Below are 20,412 nucleotides of genomic sequence, written 5' to 3' on the forward strand. Positions count from 1 at the left end.
TAACGTTGGCCTTATCACTGATCATCATCTCTGTAAATCCACAGCTCCTTAAGCTTCACCCATATGCTGACTTCTTCACTTAAAATGTGGTCACATCTCCTAGCATTAAAGACTCCCTGGCACTACAGGGCAATTTGTATCTTCCAGTAAGTACCCTTAACACATTATGTGAACGCTGGGATTTATGGCTCCACTTACCAAGATATGAGAACGGCAGCAGCGGGTTCATTAACTGTAGTTTCCTCCAAGTATTACTGCAGTTTAACCACCAGGCGTCAAGGCTCTATCGGCAGCCATGTTGATCCATCATTGGTCTGTGATTTGTACCAGATCTCTTGATTCCTAGAGGATAAACCCAAATGACAAAGTTCATTCCCAGTTTTTTCTCGCAGCGCCACAAAGTCGCCATTTGTGGTTCTAAGGGAAATGACACAACGTTTCATTATGCCCCAGGGCTGGCCTTGAAATTTAAATATGTGCCATTGTTACATAAGCAAAACAAAGCAGTTGTAAGATGCAAAGAAAGATACAAGAGAAAACTGTTGATGAGATAGAACCAACAGCAAATAAAACATGCAACCACTTCCTGTTTCTTTCTCTGATTTGACCACATCAGTAAAATATGGAGGCAGGACATATAAAATCCACAGTGTTTTTTGTTTACAGCGAATCAACACAGTCGTCTTTCCAAGTTGACATCTTCATAGGGGTCAGTTTGGCTCCTCTTCGTCCTCCTGAGATATTTGTATTCTTCCAATTTTGCATCCGTCATGTGTCGTCAACACACCCACTCACTCACTGTGAAACTTACAGGTATATTCTCTTATATTCTCAACTTTCATAAAATGTCCGGCCCAACAGACAAATAGACTAGCGTGACTGCAAAAACAAAAAAAGCAGAACATTGACTCATGTCTGGCAATGCTCTAGTCCATCCATCACTCTCAGGTTTGTGTGGTTTGAGAAAGTAATAATCTCTATAGATGCACATGCACATGTTTATTTTCCTATGGGAAAGTGTAATCTGATGCCTGTTCGTCACCTTTGAGGAGCAGATGCTGATTCTGTGAAGTAGTAACAGAGTGACCAGGTAGTGTTGACAGAGAGTGAAAGTGCTGCTTTATGCCACTGCAGGTGGGACCTGGGATAAAAGAGTGGATCCCTCGGATGAGCAGACTAATATTTATTACTCCTCAGGTTACAGAGGCTTACAGAAGGGCTGCAGATGCCAGCCACAGAGAGGCTGTGAACTGACAGACGAGTCTGTGGTCAGAGGATGTGGCTTTGTGGTACAGGGCAATGTCCTGTTTCGAAACCAGTGGTCTTATAGATGGATTACAAAGAGAATGCAATGGAAATTTTGCTTTTTTCAATGTCACGATGCACAATTTTCTCTGTTTAATGAATAAAGAGAGGGTAGCAAGGGAAAGGACAGAAATAAAACTTGTGAAGCTAAAACAAAATGATTTATAGCAGCAGTGGGACGCCGAAGGTGTTTCAATTCTGAGTCAAGACAGGTTTGACCTTTGAGGTTTGACTTTTGAGTCTTACATTCAAAGGATTTAAACTTTTTCATCTGTGAAAGCCACTCAGGCGGTCAGAGGTTAAATCCTGTACGACCAGATGCAAGTGAAGCATCTTACGGATATAAGACATACACGGATAACCACTCTGCAGAGCCTCTCAGTCAGGCTGTCACTGACTGCAACACTCCTCTGCCCCGGGTGGAACCGCCGGCTCCGCGGATTTAGCACACTCGTGGGCCCGGGTGCATGTTGAGGATTAATGAGCAGACACAAATTCAACTCAGGCAGGAAACCACCTGTTTTGTAAATGAGCCCACGGAATCCATCAGGTAATCATAAACTCGCTAGATTGTTTGTTTACATCGGGTGTTCAGGGTTACATTATGCATCGGTCGTCACCGCGGAGCAAATGAATGTGCAGGAAACCTGGGGGAAGAAGCTATTAATCTCCCGCCAGCCTCTCTTCACTGGAGCTGTTTCTTCACCGTGAAACTGCAGCAGGTAGCACAACAGCGTGACGCTAATGGAGCCTCCCGCTATTCGCTCACCACTCTCTACTAATGGTCAGACACGAGCGGCATATCGAGTACTCTTGCGAAGTCTCCACCAAGGTCATTGAGGTGGTCATGAAACCTTAAACAGGAAGTTACATTTGGTCCTCCAGGCAAGGGGTGGACCCAGGGAGGTGACACTGTAATAAAAAGGTCATGGACTGGTCAGCGAGTCCCATTAGGGAGGTCGCCCAGCAGTCAAGACGTCCTCCTCTGCTCACCAGGCTGATTTTATTGATCTATGTCGGCATGAAAATCCATTTCCAGGGCATTGTTCTTCAATTGCGGTGGTTTATCTTAACGCTTTTACGTCCGGCACAGAGCTTTTAATGATGTAATCTGGCTAATAGAAAGACAAGCTGTTCAACGGGGATGAATTATGATGTTGGTGAAGTTTAACACCCAACAAGGATGACATCACTTCCTTTCAGTTTTTAAAGTAGAAGTGCTTCGTCCACTTCACAGGCTGAATATACAGAGATCAGTGCTATAATGATTTATTGAGATAACACTAGGTGGGGGGGGGGGGGGGGGGGTCGGGTTTTTCACAAATCAACATGTTAGCAAACACATCGTAAACAATTTGTTTGTATATGCATATAAAATCATCCAGTTAGGGCAAAGAGACACAACACTTGGTTAACTTGAACCAGTGCCCATGGGTTGTAACCACTGAGAAACCAATCAAAGCAAAGTAAATGTGAATATTTTGACCCAGTAAAAGGCTCTTGACAACACTACTGACGATGTTTTGTGGACGCATATTACAATAACTCAAAAACAACTTAGAATTGTCAAACAAGCATGTTGGGTTTTTCAGCTTTGAACTTTCAGCTTTGAACATATGCTGAGTATTTCATGCAGATAGGTTATTACAGGTCCAAATTGTAGTGTCGCATAAACAAATTTTGAATGTGCACATGTGTAGACCAATGTCACAAAGCAGGAGTGACAGGATGTTTATATTCTGCCATCATTGGTCCTATATAATGTGATTTTTTTCCCCCTCTCAGTCCCCCTGACAGTAAAGCATGAAATAAAACATGTCGCCTTTGGGAGAGAAGAGGACAATTTGTCCTCCTGTAGGCTGCCATAAACATTTTCTCCCCGACACCTCACTCTGTCTGCACTCGATCATCTGACTTCATCATCCTCGAGGAAATGATTCAGGCCCAAAGGATGCAACCAGTATCTGTCTAACTGTGAATAGACAAACATCATATTGTGGAAAGGCGTTTAGCTTTGCAAAGTGATACTAAGGTAAAATAATATACAATACACGTTTTGAGTTATATAGCACAGCTTTTTTCTCCATGTGATGGTTTTGAAAGCTGCTATAAGAAAAGGTCAAGTCCGCTGTATTAAGCGTTTCTGTATCTGACAGGCTGCTGTGAGCTGGAAGGGAGGTAAACTAAATCTCCAAATTGAAAAAGGCTGAACAGTCTTTGAGTTATAGTCCTTTAATTGGTGCAGCCTGAGTTGAGGTGGTACGAGTCCTTCTAGGGAACTGTCCAGTTGCCAAGTCGATTACAGCTACTGTCATTTTCCCGAGAGAAACCATAAAGCACAGCAACAACAACACGACTTTGGCTTCTTTGGGACGTTTGCCATAAACCATAATTGCCGAGTTCCTCACAGTACACTTATGTAATTCATACTAAAGCACGTAATAGTAACTGCTGTCTTATAGAAATGTGATGAAAACCAGTGAAAAGCCACATGCACTCAATTGAATAAAACAGAGGATGAATTTGAATTTAAAAATGCATCAGGCTTGTGGCTTGTTCCAAATTGTCTAACCAGATTGGAATCTGGATTTTGGATCTTGGATCTGGTTGTGAAAAGCCTATGAGCTGAGTCCGTGTTTATTTATAATTATAATAATACAATTATAAATGAACTGCTGAATATCATTTTAAATGTGGATATAAATGTACATTGTATATATTATTTTTATTTTTAATTTCCCTATGATTATATTGAACACTCATTTGTGTATTACTTTTATTAATGTTTCTGAACTATCCCTTTTGCTGCTGTAACATTGCAACCTTCCCCATAATGGGAGGCCTATTGTATTGTTTGGTGTCCCGTATCATAGAATTTCATCTCATACCGTATTGTATCATTTGGCATTGTGTTCTATGTTATTGTGTGTGTATGTCTTACAGTTGGATTTGAGTAAAGGATTCGTTTAAAGGACTTTAAAGAGTAAATCAGGAAGTTAGCTAAAATTCGGAAGCATTCCTCTTTTCTGATCCTGATGTATTTCTTCGTGACCTCACCTCACAGCCGTCCCCGAGACAAATCTGTGTCAGCTTGTTGCTGCTTGATTGCTGATTCGACTCAGATGAGAGGCAGCAGATGTGAAGCGTTTCGCTGGCAAATATGCAAAGATGAAGGTCATTTGAGGCAAAGTTTTGTAGAGTTAGGCCTCAGGAAGCTGCCAGTATTGTCTCTTTGAATTGTGGACACACTTTTCAGCAGCCAGTTAAAACCCCAAGCTCTGGCCTTGTGCAGGTAAGGATTTCCCTACCTGCCTGCAGTGATCGTCCACGCTGTTCTTTTTGCGTTGACAGCTACAGTGGTCCGGGTGTTTGCTGAATATCAGTGGTTTCACTCTGGACTGAACGTTCCTCTTTGTGAAGGCAGAGTTCTACCTGAAACTCCTCAGACAGACTAAATCGGATGTTAATGTGACGCAAATCAACAATTGCAGATTCCCATTCACCAAACGCCACTTCTGCTTGATGATGAAAGAGCAAAGAAATTTATGACGACTGTTATCAATTAATTTTTTCCATCAGTGTGAATGAATCACCAAATGCCTAAAAAAACCCACCAATTACTCTGTCTGCTGCTGTCAAAGGCAATTCAGTCAAGCAGCGTTATCAAGTAATTTCTTTGCGAATAGAAATTGACTCAAATAGTACCTTGTCTTGAAACATAATGGAAGTGAATTAGTGTCCTTTAAGTAATAGCAAGGTGAGAGCAGTTAAATGAACCGTCACACTCATGTACAGCTTGTAGAAAATTGCCTTTCTATCATTGTCATATTTGAGGGTAATTATTACGTCAGAACCACAATTTGAGTAAATTAGGGTGAGTACAGCTGTTGCTTTTTTATTCCAATTTCCCCTGGAAATTATCAGCAAACAGAGAACTAGAAGCTGTGAAATGACCATGACAGTTTCAAATAAGAATTAAAGTTTGAGATCAGGCCTCGTCCTACAACTTTAAAAACCAATTCCCAACTCAATGATTTGATTCAGGGAAGCGTCTCCTGAAACACTGCATTATTCTAAAAATGGTACAATTACATTCAGAAATTGTTGTTAAGGTTGTGTAATGGTCATGAATAAAAGAAATATGGACTATTGATCTCACACGGGAAAAGAAAGAGCAGCCTCCTACGTGAAGTTGTCTACCTCAACCCTACACCTAACTCGGCCTTTGCCGCTCGACTCCCAGAGTTCATAACACGTAACTATGCAAGGTGGGGGGAGGGGGATCCTTAGTTTTTGGACATTTGCCTTGTTTTCCTTGTATTTACATTTGTGTTCTGTTTGGTTGCCGTCCCACTGTGCGGTTTGGTTAATCTCCATTTCCTGTTTTATTTTGAAATGATGCTCCTTGTGTGTCTCCAGCTTGATTTCCTGGCCTTGTGACCGTCTGCACCTGCTCCTCATGTGTTTCACCTGAGCTCCATCATCCCTGCCTCCCTTGTGTGTATATAAGTCTCGGTGCTTTGTCTTCGTCAGTTGGTCTTGTTGTTACATGTCGGTTGTGTTTGCAGATGCCTGTGTTTGCCTGTATGTTGATTATTTGGACAATGCTTATTTTTTCCTTCTCCTTGAACCTTTGCTTGATTTAAAGACGTTTTGGTTTTTGCACCTAAATTATTTTTCCGGCATTTGGCTCCACCTGCTCACCACAACATAATCCAATTTCTATGAACATTTTGGGAAGTGGTGGAGCAGAACCCAAACCCACTGATCAAGATAAACGGGTAGATTGCAAGCTGAAGCAGACTTCAAGGAATAGTTTTCAGAAATGTCTAAATTGTTGTTTTTGAGGATATCAGCAATAGGATTTCACTTGGAGCCACATTTCTGACCACAGAAAGCCATTCTTTTAATCTCCCTCAGGCCAGGGAATTTACCTACAACCTGTCAGTCACAGCCTCTGTGCTTCCGCTGCAACCCCCCCCCCCCCCCCCCCCACTGCCTGAGTTATTGGATTTATTCAGCTGACTCTGTTTGATGGCCATAATCTCATTGCACATTTAGCTGATTTAATTTGGCATGCTAGTGACCAGGCCGTGCAGGGGTGTTGACAGACTATAAGGCTGTGGTGACGGGGATCTCTCAGATCAGGCTGTGTGTCAGCGTGTGTGTGTGTGTGACTGAGAGCATCTAAGTATTACACGGGGATGTAGTAGTTCTGGAGGATTGGGTTTCAGTGTGCACTCGGGGGACTCTGCTCAGCGTGAGAGTGAGACGATAGCGCGACTTCTCAAAAGCAGCTAATAAGCTCTAACGACCTGACTGATGGCGCTCATGCATTAACCAAACCAATGAATCCAGCCTCTCTCTGCACCCCTGTCCTCCAGCCTCTGTGAAAGTGAGTGAGCGATGTTAATTTAGCCGGGCAGCATGCCACACTTGAAACATGAGGAAAAGGGTTTCTGTGTGGACCAGCTCCACTTAGGCTTTGACCATTTGTTACTTTCACAGGTCGAGACAAAAAGGACGTGACACGCATTTATAATTCGGAGTTTGTTTGAAAGTAGACCCTTCTACCCCAGTTGCGTGATTAATGACTTTAAGTTTTTGAAATGGACATTGTCAGTGTTACGTCCAACTCAAAGGAGACAATTTATTTTAGAACAAATAACCCAAAGCATGTTCACTAGATTAGCATGTACTTTTCTTTCGTTGATATGTAACATTAAAAACCAGATGAACAAATCAGTGTGATGGATGGAATTACCTTAAATGACAAAACGTACAGTATGTAAGAATATTTTGACGTTAATTTGTTCCATGTCCCATCAGGTAACATGGAGAAGGCAGGGTTTATATACTGTGCTGCACCGAGCTGCGATCAAGACTCTTCGGCTTGACTTTCAGGGAGTTGTAATGTCGCCAAACTTTCCGTATAGTCTGTGATCTCAACCCTGAAAAGAAAACAATGTGTGATAAGTAGAAGATTTGCACGACAATAAAACAGGGTCATTGATGATGTTGAGTTATTCATAGTGAAATCCAGTAATGTGAAGAGCAGCTATAATCATTTTCACTGAGTAAAGAATCGTTCTTTTACTTTCAGACAAACTGAGACAGAGGATGAGAGAGGGGGGGAAATAATCACAGGCCAGAAGAGAAAAACAGGACAAGAGAGTGCCACAAGATTAAGAAACACACTTGGTGAGAACAGTCCTGATTTACATTTGTGCCCTTGGCAGAACCACAGACCACTGAGGCTGCAGCTTTTCAAAATTCAACATGTTCAGTGACTTTGCTGCTACGGACCGACACACCCTCCTCAATAACAGCTGCAAGAGAGAATTACCTTCTACGGACCATTTATACATTCAAAACTGAAGGGCAGCACTGATATTAAAGACACGAATGTAGCTGTATGTAATATTGATACATTATATGTAACTTGTGTCTGATCACATGATTAAAAGCCGATGTTATGTCATGTGATACATTCATTCATATGGGCCAAAGCACACTGTTATTCAGTGTTGAATAAATTAATAATATTGCACATTCAGACGTATGGAATTGAAGGAGCTTGGGGAAATATGTGCACGTTAAATATTCATTCACAAATATGGCTCTCCAGCTGTGCACTGCCGAGGAGCCTGGGAAGCCACGATAGCGCGAGAGCCAAGAAGAGGCCCTGAAAGCCTGTCAGAGCGCCGAGGGAGGAGGGTTACTCATGTAACTTCATGATCACACACCACGTCTCCGTTCACATCAGGACACAAACCCAGTTCACAGGACCGAAGGAACAACTTAAACATCCCATCAATTGCCCCCCCCCCCCCCCCCCACACACACACACACACTTTCTATCTTCTTATACCCAGAGGACATGTAATGGTTTCATGATCAAATATAAAACACTTGCTTTATATATAAACCACCGTGTGATTAACATCACGTACATGTGCACGTTGTGAGAGATTGTCAAGATCCAATTTTACTTCACACTGAAATGTTGGAAACTTTTACTCGCATAGGAAATTTCCTCTTTGCGACAGCGCTCTGACTTTGAAGGGCACGATAAATTAAATAAATAATAAATAAATTCAACAATGCTGATCCAACTTAAGAAAGTCAATTCTCTTGCAGCTAATGACTCAAAATATGCTAAAACAACTGTGTGTGGGTAGACACTGCTTTACCCACTGTGCATGCGCTCCATGAATTCCATGCATCAGCTGAAAAACAAAATTGGACACTGCTTTAATCCTTTTTTACTTTATAGAATAACAAGGCAAAAACAGACAAAGCGGCGATTTAAAAATAATATTTGGGTTCAGGTTTGGCCAAGTTGGCTGAGCAGCTTGATATTTCTTGTGTGGCTTGACTAAATTCCATCCTGAGCCACACTATATATTATATATAGATGCCAGTGCTCCAGGTGTCCATGATGTCCACGGCCATCTGTGTCTGCCAGTTGTGAGCTGTGTTCCGCCCAGACAGATGGATTATGTATGACATGTTGTTGAAGGTCAGGTGAAAACTACACTCTCTCAGAGATCTGGGGGGGACGTGCGATTGGTCACATTTTCAACACTTCTGGAAAGTGTCCGTAGTTTCACTTCAGCTGTGTAAAGAACGAAAAGAGAGAGAGAGAAATTCAACCGCTGGCTCCTTTCTCACCTCTGCACAGTTGGGCAATCACGAGATGAGGTACGTCAGGTCAACGGTTTCATAAAGTACAGAAACCAGAAATCGGTTTGACACAGGCGCACAATGTGAGTACACACAGTTCCAGTGGGTCTGAATCAAATGTCACCTCTTGTACAAACCAGCAACCGCAGCCAACATCATAAGAACGCCAAGAACGACTGGTTTGCACATGCGTTTTACTTTTTTATTTTAACATAGTGATTGTTCACCAATACAAAAAAAACAGTTAAAATCCTCTTTCACGTACATTGTCATTTCTTCTTTCACTAGTTGGACAGAGTTTGATAAGCGGACACAATATAAGATGAACTGTATACACCTGGACACAGTCTGCTTGTACTGACAGGTTCCTCATAACCACATTCACTGTACATAACCACCTTCATGAGAACATACAGAGGAACCTTCCTGTTTGGGCCTTTTTAGAGAATACATTCAGACAGAACCACTTTGGTCCAGAGAGGGGAGTGACCCAAGCTGCTGGTTTCAAGAAAACAAACATGATCACGGTTTCAAATACATGTTTTGGTTTGAAATAAAATCTGCAATATACCTATATACACCACGGAACCCTATTTTACTAAAAGTGCACAACATTCCTTTGTTGACGTATCAATATCCAAACGTGTCTCGTGCTCCGTGGAACATGAAAGACACAACTCATTACCTCTGAGGCGAGAGCACTGCCACAGTGTGCATCACACTCCCGGCTCAACTCAACAACACTGTTGACTGTCTGCCTGCTCCATTACAGTCCTCCGCAGCAATTTCAGTTATCTAACCCAATTCCCGCCAGCACGTGGCTGCAGTGTAGAATGCACAGAGCTGTTATCTGAAAGAAAAACATGTTGCTGCTGCGCTTCAATTTAACTCTGAACTGCAAAAATAACTGGGAGGAATCACGCTGAGAGCAGCTTCCATTACAAAACGAAGAGCTGCGTCTTACCATAGGCGTGACTTCTGGGAATGTCCTGCGGTTTGGGGCTGTATGTGTTCGAGCGGGACCGACTCATATCGACCCCTGATCTCTGCGCTCGCTGTGAAGCCTGTTGCACTGTTTCACATCAACCCGCTGCACCTCTGGCTGCCACCGGCTGATTCGACCGACTGTAACACATGCACACATCTGGAATACTGAAACGACACACATTCATACCCAACGGAAAATATACTCTTATATACACACACACACACACACGCACATTACACATATGGACAGTAATCAGGTAAATCACATATACACTGTATACACACAGTATTTAGCAATTATAAATTAACATTGTGCAAATAGTCATACATACCAAGTTGAGTTAGTTCTGGCAAAGATATTCAGCAACTTAAACGTTAACTGATGTTTTTGAAGAATATTCCCTTTTTCAAAAAAACAACAACAACTAAAAAGCAATATATTCAGAAGCAACTGTACCACCGCTAATTTAGCTGTCACTAGCATGCTTACCAGAGGGGATTTGATGTTCTTACGGGCGTGGAGCTTTGCACAGACTCCACAGGCCCCGCGGACACAGAATGAGGCTGTATACTGACCTGTCTGTAGAGGAACTGACCGCATGCAGTCTTTATCACAGACTCTTTGACTTTTTGGCCTTTGCACAGCGGAGACACTGGTGCGATGGCATGGCGCACGCGGCTGCATGCACGACAGCTTCTATTTAGCATCGCGCAAACACACACCCTTCCGCCAGAGGTGACATGTTACTTTGAGCCACTGCGTTGAATTCATACATTATGCATGTGTGCCTTAACAGGTCACGTCTATGTGCCGTGTTATTTTAACTCCGTGATTTGAGTGCACTCTTCCCCCGATCTGCTTTCATCTCAAGAGTGATTGTGAGCAAGTTCACATCGGCCGTGTGAGTCAGATAACATCTTGATGGTGAGGAGGGAGAGAACTCCCGTAAGATTTTTTTATTGTAAAAACTGCTAAGCAAGTCAAGCGCTCATCACTTTAGCTTATTTATAATGCATCCCATACCATCACTTGACCTCTTTGAAGATATATACGTAAGCCAAGAATGAGAGCAGCTGCCAATTTCCCCTTGGGCCCTGGAGGGGGGGGGGGGGGGGGGGGGGGCGACACACACTCAAACAACACTGTGGTCACCGTCCTGTGTGAGGTGCAGTGGACAGAAACTGCCTCTTCCTTTTTCTGTACATGTTCACCAGAGTCAGTTCGGACATAAACACTAACAGACACCAGAGCGAAAAAGCAGTGTCCTTCTTCTGGGTCACTTGTTTGGTATTTTTTTTTTTTGTGTATACAGTTCAACGTCCACTTTGTCTTTAACCTCCAGTACCACAAAAACACACATTTACAAATTCACAGCACAAATGAAAAACAGAGGCTTGTGTAAAAAGACCCCTGCGTCCTTTTTTTCCCCCTTTGTTGCCGTTGCTATTTGAGGTTTTGGGCTTTTTTTGTATTATTTTACAGGGCTTATATCTGCCTTTGAGATTCTGTTGTTGCATTGTTCAACATGCAGCAGTTTGTTACACCGTCCGACAAACATCTACAGAAATGCATTCACAAAGCTCACAGCACATTCGGACCCTCGGCGTAGGACGTCTGCCGTGTTTTTTTGTCCTCCGTACTCAGGCCGTGGAGAGGGCTGAGTGCTGTTCAGTCTCCCGGTGTCACTGATCTCTGTGCGGAAGGCCGCTCTGACAGATGACTCCATCAGCCCAGCTCTTCACAGCCACCCAGCGCAGTGTGTCGGAGCCAGCGCTCTCAATGCCCTCCAAGTTTCCTCACAGAGTTCCCGGAGCCTTTCACAGGCGGCTCTCTGCGTTCTCCCGCTTTGCCTTGTAACACTGCGCCTTGTCCGTGAGGCTGAGGTCCTCCACCAGGGTGCAGTTGCTGACGGTGCCCCGGTGCAGCGGAGAGGTGCACTGCCCTTCCCCCGTATTGTGCGCCGCGCCGTTGTGGCAGCGGGCCACCAGCATGTGCCTCTCCTCGGGGCTGCAGAGTGGAGCGGAGGCTTTGGCGATGTCCGGGAGGTGAGGCAACCGGGAGACGTGGTTCAGCAGGCTGCCGGTCTTGGTGTTGGGGGTATTGCTGTAAGTGTGGCGGTACTCCTCCTCGATGTTCCTCCCGAGCTTCCAGCGTTTCCACTTCTTCAGGATCTCAGACTGCACCTGAGGAGAGGACGGAGACGAGGAGATGTTAACAGCTGTGAACCAGGAGAACAGTCGGGGGGGGGCGACGAGATGTTTTTGTTTTAATTTGGTGCAAATGAAGAGACTCACTTCTTTGTTCACGAAGCAATACAAGATGGCGACCAATAGACCCTGTGGACAGAGCGAATACGGAGTCAGTCTTCATAATAGCTACTCACGCAAATTCAAAATGTACAAAGCCCATTGGCCATTTGCTGATGATAAAAAGATTCTGGGCAGCAACGGCCAGTGGATATCGAGGCCATGAGTTTGTCTTTGGTTTCTCATCACGATAGCGTTGGAGCTGAGAGACGACATCTACGACATGAATTTTTCACCAATCGCAGCATTTCGGCTAATCTCTCTGAGCAGCCATCTGCATGTGAATACAGTTAGCATTGTGTTCTGCCTCCTTGCTCTCTGCACTGCCTGTTTACCTGGCAACCAAAGCCAGCTCGAAAAGTGATCGGCCCCCTTGTCTACAGATTGCGCAAATTCACGTACACGCTCATTATCTCCTGTCTGAAAGTCCCACTACAACTGCACTCGTCTCTCTATGACTTTGAGATTCTCGTAGCGGCCTCCTCTCCCACGCTCTCCTCCTCGAGGCTGTTCCCCTGCTGGTTGGCTGTAATCCTGACACATGTCATCTGTGTCCCCGTAGCGAAAAGGTCACTGTCATCACGTCCGTTAACAGCCTCGACAGCACATTATGTTAATGTGATCCCTCCTGACACAGGAGTAAATACAGCACTCCTCAGTTTTCTGAGAGGCTCAAGATAAGCGGACAGATGCTTAGACTTGGGAACAGATCACTGAACACGCCCGTCAGTTAGAGAAGCTGGTAATTTAGTGAAGCACTGACATTTGGGTTTGATCAAGAGATTTGAATAAGTCTGAGCTGTAATTGTGCGTCAAGCTCCATTGTTTAAGAAACTCAAATTTGAGGTATTTAGGTTTTACCACTTTCTTTGGCGTTACTCAGTATAACATTCTTTCTTTTAATATTTGTTCTCATTACAGCGACAATGTGGGGATTTATGGAATCACAAAATACCACATGGCTGTCTCAACTCTGAGCCTTCCTGATTCCACTGAAACCACTGAACGTCTGATTCACCGTCTGTTTTAATGTTCCGTGACACTTTCCCCGTGGGGACTGATGAGTCAGTCTCTTTTCAGAAAATGACATGTGGCATTCTTTCGGTAAGTGAAAGTAATAACTGAGGCTTTTAGTTGGAGTTCTTCTCCGAGTCCGACCTGGAAGGACGAGAGGAAGAGGTCGATGAAGAGCTTGGTGAGACGCAAACTGATGGTGGTCTTGGTAGATTCGTCCGTCACAAAGATGAAGACCACCTGATGGATACCCAGCAGGGGGATCAGGGTGAGAGTCGACTTAGCCAACCTGAGAGAAAGAAAATGGACAGGACAGATTAAGAGAATAAGAAACAACAACAGTGTACAGTTCACGGCAAAGCGCTTCAATGTTGGAACTCACCTGATCTTGTAGTCGGTGTATCTCATCTGGTGCGCTCGAAGCTTTGACACAAGAATTTTAATGATATGGATGAAGATGAGGAAGTTGATCTGTGAGGGACAGAGACACCAGCGTTGATAAACACAGTTTCAATTGCATGTTTAACAGATTTAGAAATAGTATAATATTTGAGCAGCAGAGGTGTAGGAAATGTTGTCTGTGCTGCTCAAAGCACTGAGAATTTACGGGGGGGGGGGGGTTATATTCCCAGATGTACAGTATTTGAACAAGGAAAAACTCTGTGATGAATAACACAATACCTCAGATGAAATAAAAAAGTGCTAAATAAAACAAATGAATGTCTTTGTGATCTATAATATTTGTGAACGCAGCAAATGCTTCCTGTTTTCAGGAAACCTTTTCACAGCAGTTGGCATTTCAAGAGGTAGTGGTGGTCTCCTGATGAGTATTACTGGTGATGTGACCTTTTTATTAACAACCAAGGTATGGATAATTTACAGGTGGATGAGAGGAGGAAGTGAAGCTGTGCCTAGGTTGTACATATAATTATAGTCTTGGATTATTATGAATGAAACAGCTGCCTGCTCTTTGAATTGTATTGCGTTAGATTGTGTTTCGATCATGTTTTGTTCTGTAAAACTGCCCAAACAAGGAACGTGTGCATGTTATTCAACATTAGCCCACTTTGTAACATTTCGAAAAATGAAAACACAACAAACGTGTTTTTGGACCACAAGCTATAAAAAGCCACATCCCCTGCCTGCAAAATTACCATCACACTTCTACATAATCTATACACACAATACGTACACGTAAATGTCTACATCTCCTACATTATATCATATTTTATATATTTGTATAAACGATTATTGTTGAATTTGTGGAAGTTGCAGAAATTACTTGAATGGGGAAAGTCAGATAGACACACACACACACACACACACACACACACACACACACACACACACACACTCACACATACAGAAGGAAACAGTGAAACGGGAACCAGCCCCCCCATCCCTGCGACAACTCAAACACAGGAATTCCTGTGAGATACAAGCCACTTAGCAGGATGATTAATGTATGGAAAAACGTGGCATGCCTGTGTAATTGACCCGGCACTAGAGCCATGACCCATCTGACTTATATGTAGGATCAGGACCGACCTGTGCAGGGCTCACCTACAATAAAAGGTCTGGACACAGAATGCGTAGAGAGCAGCTACATTGTGCAGTTACAAAAAGATATATCGTGTTTCACTGATCCAGGAACCTTTGACTCTGAACATGTTTCCCAGATGTTGGGCCCAAAGCACAGACAGTCTTTTATACTTCATGAATAAATGAGGTGTGTTTAATATTACATAGCAGTGTAAGAATGGAAAAGGAAATGCTGGTTTATATATATATATGGTTCTTGTGTTAAGACTAATCATTGCACACCCCACATGTACATTGAAATATGTTTTGAGGAATTCATTGCAATGGTATCCTTGATTTGGAATAAATGTAAGAAAGCATAAAACAGTTATATAACTTTATAACATTTAACTTTATGGTTTTGCAGTTTTTATAACGTTAAACCCACTTATTTTTGAATTTTAAAGAATAAACCAAAGTGAAAGCAACTGTATGGATGTAAAATATGAAATCATTTATGCAAAATGTCTTTCTTTCTTCAGCCATATTGTTATATTCTTGAAATAAATAATTCTAAAATATTATCAATTTTAAATTTACTTTTAACAGTATTTGTATCCAATGTATTATAAACTGATAGGTTGCTTAACAAAGGTATTTTTTGGTAAAATTACAGAAAATTATGCAAGATTTGTCAAAAGGAAAATCCCAATTTAAAAAAAGTTTAAAATAGATATTCAATGTATTCCATTCAAACTGAATGTTTTTCTTAGGTCACATGACAAACTTCAGTAAAAAGTTTATTCTTGTAATGTTAGATTTACGATTTTCCCATCATTTTAAAATACAGGGAGAGCCTAAAATGTTTTCCAGTGTATGTTCAGAAAGTGCAGGAGACAGAGAAATGGAATGAGAAGAAGGAAGAGGAAATTTACCACAACTGCCAGCAGAATCGGGGAACGTATGATCCACCAGTAATTCATGTCTATGTTTTGCCCCCAGCACCTGAAAGAGAAAAAGCAGAGATTGAAAAATGCATCAAAGGTCCCATGCTTTTAGACGTGGCTCATCCTTTAACACATTTTGATCAGCTCTTTCTAAAACAGAATCTGGCTGATGACAGGGAGCACTACACTGCTGTGGGGTTTTTTAAAGCATGTGTTTATGGTTTGGAGAGTGTGGCCTTAAAATCTCCTTCACCTCATTTACAGCTGAAGTGTGTATGCCAGACCCTGCGAGACGGCATGAGACATTTCAGGCGCTAGACATTATCATGAACGATCACAGCTGCCCGAACACAACTTCCCTTCTGCACAGTTTCCAGATTTGACATCCTGCACAAAATTAAACATGTCTGTGCGAAATCTTCAATTGCAGCCAACTCCTCACATCGAAATTATGTGTTAAATTGACCATGAGCTGTATCAACACTCATACATTTAGGATGAGGAGCGTCTGCCATGTGGTGCAGTCCAGTTGAGAAGTCAACAAGGATGAGCTCAAACGTAGAATGTTTGGCAGACTCTCGTTTGGACTACAGGAAGAGAAGTGACGGAAAGAATGAGGGAGAGGGAGAGAGAGGCGGAGAGCACTGTGGAAACTTACTCTTGATTTTCATACAGATATTTAGCTATCACCCAGGGCACAAGGAATATCAACGGAGTACCTGTGAAGAAAAGAGAATGGTCGTTTTACACTTTATCTGCTCTTTCTTTGTGGTGCAGATATTCGATCCTCACAGAAAACGAGCCTGCGTCCACGGACTTATTACTCCCGCTCACCCCAGCCGATGCACAGGTAGATTTTGAAGTAGTTCCTCTCGGTGAACACGGTGATCACCAGCAGGTTGTGGAGGTAGATGCCCTCCACCAGCAGCCAGTAGGTGTTGGCCATGATGCTGTATTGCATCATCACCACGGCGATGCGACAGCTCACTGTTATCTGTAAGACAAGCGGCGAGGTTTCTTTGACCAGTGAGATGTTCAGCCTTATTTAGTTTGGGGATGATGGGAGTGGTGAGATGCAGCAGATGGGAGCAGCTCCTTCCGCCGCCGGGACTTTGTGCCCACGGTGTGCAGATTGTGCAACAGCAGCGTCTTTAACCCCAACCTCATCCAGCTGTCACCGCCCCCCCCCCCCCCCCACACACACACACACACACACACACACACAACACAAACACTCCACACATCAACCTACACAGTAGACCCTCCCTGCTCTGGTTCTGTACCACTGCATTTCCACAAAATTACCTTAATTGTTTCCAAAAGGCCCAACACGATCTTTACCTCTGAGTACTTAGTGCTTTTCTCTGTTTGTTAGATTGTGAACAGGATAACGCAAAAAGTACAAAACCGATTTCCATGAAATTGTGTGGGTAAGTGGAACATGACCGACGGAAGAACCCATTGATTTTCGGTGTAGATCCAGAACAGGAGGTGGATTCAGGATTTTATTTTATTATGTGTGCTGTAGTGAATTTAAAGGTTGTTTCATAAGGTGACAGCTGGGCCTTGGCAGATATGCTCTTTACTAACTGTCCAATGATTTGGTTTTATTGTTAAATATACATCATCATTATGCCCATTCAATTTTGCAGGATTGTGCAGCCTTGAGTGCCTTTTTAGTTTTGTTCTGTTTTGCAGTTTTGCTAAATCCAGAGGAACTGCCAACGAGGCAAATAACAGAGGAATCATCTTATATGAAATAAAAACAGGACTTAAAAGGGCAACACTAAACCCCTGAAACATTTAAATAAGAAACACCACTTAATTCCTTATTGTTAATTAACCCCTAAAGTGAAGACTGAGATATAAATGCCCAGACACAAAGAAAATAAATCACAATTTGTATCCAGTCTCCTAATGGTCACTGTAAAACACTGTCCTTTACAGCTTGTCGTTTATCTGCGGATCACTCGCACTGACCTCGTTGTTGACCAGCAGCTCCACTGGAGGCATGGACGCCCGGGGGAATTCCTGCTCCTGGTCCCTGTTGAGGTCCTGCGATGTGATGTTGGCCACCAGCAGAGCGTCCTTGATGAGGATAGACAGCGCTCGCAGGATGAAGGAGGCAAACAGGTTCATGTGGATGTTGTTCCTCATGCAGTGCAGCTTCCTAATGAGAGGATAGAAAGAGCGACAACACTGGTACAAACCACCACAACCATTATTTCCACTTTGGGCTTTGTTTGATGTAGAATCAACTGGAATTCATATGAAAAACCTCTGTACCTGAAGAATATGAGGATACCGAGCGCCAGCACCAAAGCCACCAGAGATAAGGAATATCCCACTGTGTACATGATCCGGATGTGGCCATAGTACTGCTGCAATTTAATACACATACAAACATGGACTTAGGCTTTCCTGTCTTTCATTTGAGGGGTAATATCTGTCAGAGGTTTAGTTCTTCTAACAGTGACTCCATGATGTGAAGTTTGACCAGGAGATCATTCTCTTACCTTCCTTGGATTATTGGAGTCACACTCGCTGGTATTCTTCGTAGCCACCCACTGGCCGTTTGCGTCACACTCCTGATACACCATACCGTGCAGAACTACACACACCCACCCACACACACACACACAACAGAGTGAACGGCTATGCTTGTTAGGACATTGCAATGACTTCCATTCATTTTTACAGCCTTACTTCAAATGTAACCTTAACAATAGTACAGTCCGTGCCAACCTCTAACCTGACATTCATTAACAATCTATTGGTGTCACCGAGGCTACATCCATACTACAACATTTTCAATTTAAAACAAAATAATCTCAGTCCATTTAAGAGTTTGAGCTCAACATCATTAACAACCTCTGTCCATGCTAACACACCAGTTACAATTGTACACTGGGTGTGTGCCACTTTGAACAGGAAGCACATACAATGAACAAGAAACAATAATAAGGACGGGTGAATTACTTTTGTTGGACTGACGACGAGATGGAGCAGTCAATGTTTACGACTGTGTGAGAGTCATGACGGATGGGAACCGGTCAGCAAAGGAATGTGTGTGACTTGGTCCTTGTCTCCTAATGTCTCTGTTTTTGTCTGTCACTACTTCAACGCATACTAAGTTTGAAAACTAAGACGGGACCTGCGTTTCCAACTATTTCTGTTTTTGGGCCCAGAGCAGTAGAAGGCGCAAACGTAGAAACAGTGATGCATCTTAAAACTAAAGGGAGAATCGGCCAGAATATCCTCACTTAATTTGTACATAAGTACAAGTAAACACACACGCACACACACGTAAACACACACACCGGACAGATTGACCAGACAGCCATCTTTCTCTGCAGGATATTTAAAGTTACTCTGGATCAACTCCCATTCAGCGTCTGTCCACTAACCCACATGTCTCTCACCTTCATGGTACCATGGCAGATACCACGGACATGGCACGCTCACAGTGGTGTTGGGGACTCCGTCAGGCCAACAGGCGTAATTGTCAAACGTCCTGTTGCACAAGAGGCCTGGGGGTAGAAAAAGAAAAAGTATAAAAATACAGGAGGGATTATCTTGTACAGTCGGAGCCCTTGCACCTTTCTTTGCTGTGTACGACCTGGAGTGGTCTCAAGGTTGTGGTTGACAGTAACATGTCTTTGAAGGGATGGATACTGGTAGTCATTACAGTGTCTTTCATCAGAGACCCCCATTGCTGACCGTCCTCTTATAGCACACCTTTCATCTTCATAACAGAGGAAGTAAAGATTGCTGGCTGTTGGGTGTATGGGCAGGTGGATGTTCAGATGTATGATGTGTTCGGTCTCATCTCCTGCTAATTTGCCATAATACTCATGTGGTGACAGGAAGGGTACGTGATTACTGCAGAGTGGGGGAGGGGAGTTTCTGTTGAACAGGGAGGGAAGCTAGCTTTTTCAATGGTGGGGCAAACAATGTCTGTCGCACAAGCATAAAACATGGGAACGCCTGATGGGCAGCGTTTGCTATAAAGTCCTAACTAACTATTGAATATAATCCTGTATTAAAAAGCACCCAGGGTAAATACACCTCCACCAACCAGTGCACTTTCAGTCTCCAGATCATGATTTGTTGTGATCTTGACCTTTGACCCACTCATAATTTGAAAGGATCCTCTCAAGCCGTTTAGTGACATGACCTCCAGGTAAAATCTGGATAATTGTCTATGGAGTTTACCCAGAGTTTGCCTTTCGCAAATGCACAACCCAGCTGGAGTTTACTTTACTTTGCACAGACTCGTCACAACACAAACCCATCCTCAGACAGAGACAGGAAGTATTAACTCTGCTGCGTAGATGTGGTGATCAGGTCAACAGCAACCCAGACACCGTCATCAGCTCTGATCACCACAATGGGCGCAGAGGCATACAAGTTATAACTTTCAATACTCTAGGAAACTGGTTATGGTGAAACGTCTGTTTTGAGAACTGTTTGGCTCACCGGTGCTCGGCGGGTCTCGGCTGTTGTTGCGATCACACTCGTCCATGTACAACTTCAAACTCTCCTTCAGCTTATCCAGGGTGGCAGCGGGAGACACCTGAGGAAACATACGTACGATATTGGTTTTGGCGGAAGGGCCCATTATTCATGCACTTGATGTAGTGCA

The 20,412-nt window shown here is 43.2% G+C and overlaps 1 protein-coding gene across 3 annotated transcripts in view; it reads right to left on the reverse strand.

Annotated features, from left to right (window-relative positions):
- Positions 1 to 9,179: 9,179 nt before the first annotated feature.
- Positions 9,180 to 20,412, reverse strand: part of gcgra (glucagon receptor a) — a 36,316-nt gene continuing 25,083 nt past the window's right edge. For all 3 annotated transcript variants that reach the window (XM_062407408.1, XM_062407409.1, XM_062407410.1), the window contains exons 3-14: positions 20,247 to 20,343; positions 19,190 to 19,297; positions 18,284 to 18,378; positions 18,054 to 18,148; positions 17,748 to 17,937; positions 16,602 to 16,761; positions 16,426 to 16,486; positions 15,756 to 15,825; positions 13,682 to 13,770; positions 13,444 to 13,588; positions 12,274 to 12,315; positions 9,180 to 12,162 (exon numbers count right to left, since the gene is read on the reverse strand). In XM_062407408.1, the coding sequence (XP_062263392.1) occupies positions 11,797 to 12,162; positions 12,274 to 12,315; positions 13,444 to 13,588; positions 13,682 to 13,770; positions 15,756 to 15,825; positions 16,426 to 16,486; positions 16,602 to 16,761; positions 17,748 to 17,937; positions 18,054 to 18,148; positions 18,284 to 18,378; positions 19,190 to 19,297; positions 20,247 to 20,343 (1,518 nt within the window). In that variant the 3' untranslated portion in view covers positions 9,180 to 11,796. The remainder of the gene's footprint in view (positions 12,163 to 12,273; positions 12,316 to 13,443; positions 13,589 to 13,681; positions 13,771 to 15,755; positions 15,826 to 16,425; positions 16,487 to 16,601; positions 16,762 to 17,747; positions 17,938 to 18,053; positions 18,149 to 18,283; positions 18,379 to 19,189; positions 19,298 to 20,246; positions 20,344 to 20,412) is intronic.

The sequence above is a fragment of the Platichthys flesus genome, chromosome 16 (genome assembly GCF_949316205.1).
Source record: "Platichthys flesus chromosome 16, fPlaFle2.1, whole genome shotgun sequence".
Lineage (NCBI taxonomy): Eukaryota > Metazoa > Chordata > Actinopteri > Pleuronectiformes > Pleuronectidae > Platichthys > Platichthys flesus.